This window comes from Sinocyclocheilus rhinocerous, unplaced genomic scaffold (genome assembly GCF_001515625.1).
Source record: "Sinocyclocheilus rhinocerous isolate Xijiao unplaced genomic scaffold, SAMN03320098_v1.1 scaffold12, whole genome shotgun sequence".
In the NCBI taxonomy this organism is placed as follows: Eukaryota; Metazoa; Chordata; class Actinopteri; order Cypriniformes; family Cyprinidae; genus Sinocyclocheilus; species Sinocyclocheilus rhinocerous.
The window spans coordinates 571,167-578,239 of NW_015626394.1; the positions used below are offsets into that span (position 1 = coordinate 571,167).

Sequence of the window (7,073 nt, forward strand, 5' to 3'; positions counted from 1 at the left end):
TAAAATCTGAAAATGTGTTTTTATTTATTTATTTTTATTTTTTCCCATTAACACAAGACAAGTTCAAACAAGTCTCTCAAGTCTCTCTCCAGTTATCTTTCGTCACCGTAGCTTTGTTCGGAATAGCATGCTACCATACTGCTTTCTGTAGTATGTACACTGTGCAAAGTGTTCCTGACTAATTGACTACTACTATTATCAAAATGTCTAAATATAGTTAATCGTATAATAAATTGTAAAAATTGCAGTTTTCTAAAATTAAACGTCAGCATGAAATAGAGAAAAGAATATATACACACACACACACACATATATATATATATATATATAATAACAAATTATATGATTATAAAACAATAAAATAATATTATATCTCCAGGGTTATTGTTGTTAACTCAAACTTTAAAAATGGTTTTAAATTGCTTGAAATAAAATAAGCATTAACTATATTAAACTTATTTTACTTAAGCTAGTTGCCAAGACAACATTTCTCATTTTTGTTTAGTTTGTTATAGACATTAAAAAAAAAACTAATAAAATGACAAATACCCAAAAATACACTGGAAATAGAAGTAATATCATCCCAACATTTCCTTTTTCTTCTTTTTTTTTTTTTTTTGGACTGCCAAAGGTTAAGGCATTTATATCTGAATTTAGATACAAAATAAGTGTTTCCCAAAATAGTAAATGAATGCCACTTGCTCAAAATAACTGAAACGTTCATTGTTTCATAATGTGTTCTGTTTCACACACTATAAAAAATTGTAAGCAGCACATACTCGTATTTAATACAATAGTATTCCATTCTAAATATGGCATCGCCATTCCAGGGCATCTTCCCGTCTACATTATGCCTCATGAAAGTTGTTGTTATCATCTCAGGCGTATTCATATCACCAAGGCCACACTGAAATATCTGAATGGGGATTATGATGTGGAACCGGGATTTGGTGGAGAAAGAAACGTCTATCTCAAGAAGCACAACATTGAAACTTACCTCATTGTGGGCTGCAGTCAGAAGCAGGTGAGACATTTTTTTCCTCTTCATCAACGAATGGTATCAGTTCTATTTTATTATAAATTCAGGTGAAATAAAACATTCTATGGTCTACTTTCACTTGCGTATTTCGAATTGCTTATTAATCTTTGTAACCTGAGACAGTTGAGGTCAACATGCTGTGATTCTCCATTAATATTCACATCCTTTTCAAGCAGAAACACCTAGTGCTCAGGAATAGCATGACTCACATGATGCTGGCAAGCAGATGAATGCAAATAAGCTATGTGGATAAATTCAGGGAAATGTGACGTCAGAAGACAAGCTAGTTATTGACTATGATATTAAAAAGCATGGACCGCTAATACTGCTCTGGTTTTGTATTTCCCTTCACAGAAAGAAGAAAAGGCCATGATTGCTAAAATGAACCGGCAACACACCAACTCGGTCACACATAATAGCACTCACTGGACCGACCGGCCCTTCTACAATCACCTGGGTGGAAATCAAGTTTCCAAAGAGATGAAGAGGATGGTGAGGAAACTACACTTTTGAAAGGGCTGCATTAACCACCCTTGTGTGAAGTTGTGAAAAACAGTTGGTTTGCATTTAGGCTAATTGCTGTATCTAAAACCCATTACCGCCTCTGTTGGAGGATAAGGCCTTTGACAGGGGTGGCTTTTTGTACCATGTGTTAACTAAGCCAAAACAATCCCAAGGACATTGCTTTAGGGCCACATGTAAAGGGCCTCATTCCTTTTTTTTTGTGTAGTCCCTGTTCTTTCATTCAGTTCTCAGCTCTGGAACCCAAAGGGAACGGCACTCTAATTAAATAAACTTGGATTGCCTCGCATACCGCCCTGAGGGATTTAATCAGGCAAAGTGGAACCAGCAATTAGTTCCTGTGTGCTTCATGGGAATACCCTTTATCTTTTCTTTTTTGTCTGAATCACCTGTTCCTTCTCATCTTGGTTAACATAGTAAGAAGGAACACAGAAATCCAGCTTAATAACTTGTTCTCGCTACAACTGATACGTTATACTGAGATCTCAAATAAAACATTACAGGAATATTGACCTTTCCATTATAAAAAGATATGTCTACAGTTTAAATTTACAGTAATATGAAGTTTTTTCTATGTTAGAAAACTTTTTCCAATCCCAGTTTAATGTACAACTGGGAGTTAGCTGTTAATTAAAGCTATCCATTCCCATTCCCATTCATTACACTTAAAATTAAAATCTAAATTCAAAATATTGCCAAAAACTATATTTCTATGTTAGAAAACCTTGTCCAGTCCCAGTTTAATGTACAACTGGAATTAACCATTCATAGGTTGATTTCTGCTAAATAAAGCTATCTATTACCATTCTCATTCATTAAACTTAAAAGTAAAAAATTAAAAACAGAAAACATAAAAATTGCAGTTGCTCGATGGCACAGGATCCTGTAGAATTTTATGATTTTAAATATTCCAACATAAATGTGCCACATCAGTTTTCAGCTGATCATTAGGGCTCTAGAAAACATCAACGATACTATTATGAAATATTTGTAAAAAAAATTGGGGTCAGTAAGATTTTTTTCACCAAGGATGCATTAAATTGATCAAAACTGACAGCAAAGAAAGACATTTATAATGTTACAAAAAAAATACTGTTTCAAATAAATGCCGTTTTTTTTTTTTTTACATTTTCCACAAAAATATTAAGCAGCACAACTGTTTTCAACATTGATAATAATAAGAAATGTTTCTTAGCATATTACTATGATTTCTGCTTCATGTGACATTGAAGAATGGAGTAATGACTGATTAAAATTCAGCTTTGTCATCACAGGAATAAATTACATTCTGAAACAAATTAAAATAGAAAACTATTTTAAATTGTAATAATATTTTAACATTACTTTTTTGACAAATAAATGCAGCCTTGGTCAGCATAAGAGACTTCTTTACAGACCACAATCTTTTGAATGATGGGAGAGGGAGAGAGAGAGAGAGAGAGAGAGAGAGCAGAATGTTTTGAGATCTGCTTTTGAAAAAAATTGTGTAGTTACAACATCCACCAGCAGGGGGTTGGTAGATATATTGTATTTTGCTGTTGGGATGTGTTTGTCCAACCAATAGCAGATAGTGGGAACCTGTTTGTAATTATTTGTGCAGTTCTGTTTGATAGTGGCACAGATAAATCCAGCTCGATATATCCTGCTGGAGCTCAGACTAGCATGTAATTGCCGGATATCTGTCCACGCCTACACAAACACAGAGCATTGATGAAGGGAGATAAACATGTGGTGTTTTCTGACGAACAGAATATCTGTATCATAATAACAACAGCACCTGTTTATGTCTATTGTATTGTCTAGAGGCTTGCGTTGGCCCAGAAGGTGTTGGTTAGTCGAAGGAGAGAAACAAATGGTGTAACACCAACATACTGACTGGGTCATAGTCTCTGTTGAGTGAATACATGGAGGCCTGTGCGTGGGAGTGCATCTGAGTCTTCTGAGACTATAAATTTAGTGACTGTTATTATGCATCTAGCAACTTGTCTCATGGATGCTTTTTACTCCCATAATTTAATGTTTAGTGGTTAGAAATGACCATTAAAATGGCCATTTGGTATTTAATGGGAACATTCAGTCTGTTCCTTGACCCACATATCTGCTATTTTTTTTTATGTATTAAGTCTGTATCATTTAGCAGATGCTTTTATCCAAAGCACTTATTGTAGAGAATGGGGTTCTCATATTACCGGTTTTCAGCAGTCAATACCAATGCAAGTAATTTAAAAAAGTAATACAAAAATAATTTTCTATACCAATACTACAGCAAAAAACTAAAAAGTTTGTCATATGTTCTGGACACACTTGAATTTATGTTTTTAAAGTTTATATTTAAATATTATTATTATTTTTAATATTTAAGTTTGTTTTTCTTTAAACCTAAAAAGCGGCTTTTGCTTAGGGCTGTTGCGATAACCGCTATTGACGAGCAAACCGCAGAGGAATGCAAGAACCGCAGCAACCTTTTTTCATAGGGGTATGCCCTTCTCGTTTTACACTTCGTGCATGTGTACTGAATATTAAATAAGTTAGTAATGATAACATAATGTGTACCATGCTTATTTGAACAGAGGCTCCGTAGATTTGCACTTAACAAGCCTAAACAGACAGCGAATGAGAGAGAGATCAACTGAGCATGTGCAATTACTTATATATAGTCATATATATTTGTGAAAATTGGTTGTCATGTCCAAGGAAAGCCAAATCTCTGTCTTAGCAAAGACGCATTGCTGGTCAGCTGAGCCTTCTAAAGTGGCGCTCAAAGTTAATTGATTTCAACAGCCTGTTTCATTAAGTCTCTTTGAATGAATCAGCATTTTTGAACGTGTTGAATGAACGGTTTAAAGACTCACTCAAAGACAGTCCCTTGCCGCCACCTTGTGGCGCTTACCCAACATTTGTATGTGCTATGCATCAAACTTTGTTAAAATCAATTGTGACTTGTGCTGCCTGTGTAAACCAACCAGATGTCTTTGTAGGCAGTATCTATTTAAAACCCTTTGCAGAAAACAAAAAACACTAACCGTTAAAGCACATGTGAAACATGAGCCTATTTGGTTTCCTCTCCATATTTCCCATGTCCTCCTACCACGATAAATCAATGCCTCATCAGCCAGCTCTGTTTACTTCTGTTCTCAGTGGGGTCTGAATTGAAATTCCTCCAAAAGTGCTTGTGGTCATAAATCAAGCCACCTGAATCAGCTCTCAGCTTGTTTATACACAATGTCAGTCATCATGTATTCCGTTATATCAGTATAATTTCTCAGTCTCACAGCAGTGCTCCGTTTTCAACTTTGCAGTCTTTCCGTAAATGATTGTCTTTATTTATGTATATTTCTTGTATTCCCCAACCTCTCCCTTCTCTCTGTGTTTATATTTTGTTACTGCATTAGTCACTGCTCTGTTATTTGCAACATGACAGTATAAGAAATTAATAGAGATTTATACTTGTTTTGGAATGGGGTGTTGGGTAGATCATTGTTTTTTTATTACCCCAACAAGAAAAGAAGTTTGTGGTGCAAACGTTTTCCAGGGAAGATAGCTTTTAAATTCGCTCAATCCCTTTAATCGAGAACTTTTACTTTTGTTTTTGAGGTCCTCCAGAAGGGGTCACTGTTGTGCTGATTGTACAAATGCAGACATTCTAATGCTCATCCATTCTGCACTGATGTTTAATGCATTTCTCTTCCAATTTTGTTGCAGGGATTTGAGGATCCCAAAGACAAGTGAGTATATGGAACATATACTTCCTACCTCCACCTTGCATGCCAATTCTTTTATTAATAGTTGATTACAGAATTTGTCTCATATACACTACCGTACAAATGTTTGGAGTCAGCAAGTTTTTGGAAAGAAGTCTCTAATGCTTACCAAGCTGCATTTATTTGCTAAAAAATACAGCAAAAACAGTAGTATTGTGAAATATTTTTACAATTTAAAAACGTTAAATTTTAAAATGTAATTTATGTGACAGTAGAGCTGAATTTTCAGCAGCCATTACTGTAGTCTTCAGTGTGACATTAGAAATCATACTAATATGCTGATTTGCTGCTCAAGAAACATTTCTTCTTATTATTATCAGTTAAAAACAATTGTGGTGTTTAATATTTTTGAAGAAACCATGACAGTTTTCAGGATTCCTTGATGAATAGTTCAAATGCACTTGAACAGTAAACGGTACTAATTTCTTTCAAAAATAAAAAGTGTTACTGACCCCAAACTTTTGAATGGTGTATATATAGCTTTGCATTATATAACACTTAAAATAAGTAAAACTAATATTATGAAACATATAGTACAGACTTTTAAATGTGGTTGAATGCGGTGCATTCAAAGCAGTTTATTGGTTATAAAATAACCAATACAGACTCGGAATGCATCAGTTGAATTATATATCAATCAAGCAAGTACTTCAGCAACGAAAGTCTGCTGGTTTTGTTCAGTGTCACATAAGTAGGGCTGCTGAATATGGCAGGTGGGAAACTGCAAAATGGATTAAATGGCTGAAAAGGAGATAAGTCTACTACAGTTGTTGTACACAGATGTTGGCACAGATTCCATGCAGGCCTACTTAATAAGACACTAAAATATATTCAAATGTGATTGAACTGCCAACTATAAATGAACTAATCAACACATGATGCATGTAGTGTGAGCATATCCATCACTTTTCCAGAGGTGTTGAAAAGTATCAGAACCTAGAATCCTGGGTCTCTTGATACTTACGCATGTATCACTGTGCTTCTCTAGCATATTAACTAGTCAGCATTTATCTAAACATGTGAATGCAGATATGCAAGCCAGTTTGCTGCTTAAGGCAATTCACCATCAAACCATATACTGTAACTGAGTGACTACAAACCCGTTATATGTCCATTTTGACACTTCTCTGTCAAATGAGCACTTTCAGTATTTGAATACAAATGTAGGATCTAGTTTTGCTGATGTGATTTAGCAGTTACTGAATTGCATGAACATGACTGCAAGGCCTTGAATTCTTTAGCAGATGATTTGTTTTTTCTTAACGTAATCCGTTTTACTCACAATCATCCAAGGCTGGTAACCATGTTGATTCTAAAGCTGCCCTTAACTCTGTCATCATTAGTTTTTTGGGGGTGCGGTACTGCTGCTTTTTGGTGGTCTGGCTGTATAGTATTAAAGGGGTCCTATGATGCGATTTCAAGTTTTCCTTTCTCTTTGGAGTGTTACAAGCTGATTGTGCATAGATAAGATCCCTGAAGTTGCAAAGACTAAAGTCTCAAAACCAAAGAGATATTCTTTATCAAAGTTAAGACTCTGCCACACCCCCCTAAAATGGCTCGTTCTAACACGCCCCCAACATATCTACATCACTATGTGGAAATATTAGCATAATGATGCCGAAATGTGCACGCAAAGAAAGAAGGCATGGTGTCAGTAACCGCAGTTAGTGTTGAAGCAGCATGTCAGGGAGACGCTGTGTGTTTCTAGGCGAAGAGAGAGAGAGTGAGAGAGAGAGAGAGAGAGAGAGAGA

General features: G+C 35.3%; 1 protein-coding gene across 1 annotated transcript in view; it reads left to right on the forward strand.

The window, feature by feature from the left end:
- The window catches only part of adcy5 (adenylate cyclase 5), a 91,557-nt gene that overhangs the window by 70,699 nt on the left and 13,785 nt on the right, over window positions 1-7,073 (forward strand). The window contains exons 7-9 of the mRNA XM_016520241.1: window positions 883-1,024; window positions 1,394-1,531; window positions 5,264-5,286. Coding sequence (XP_016375727.1) covers window positions 883-1,024; window positions 1,394-1,531; window positions 5,264-5,286 — 303 coding nt within the window. The remainder of the gene's footprint in view (window positions 1-882; window positions 1,025-1,393; window positions 1,532-5,263; window positions 5,287-7,073) is intronic.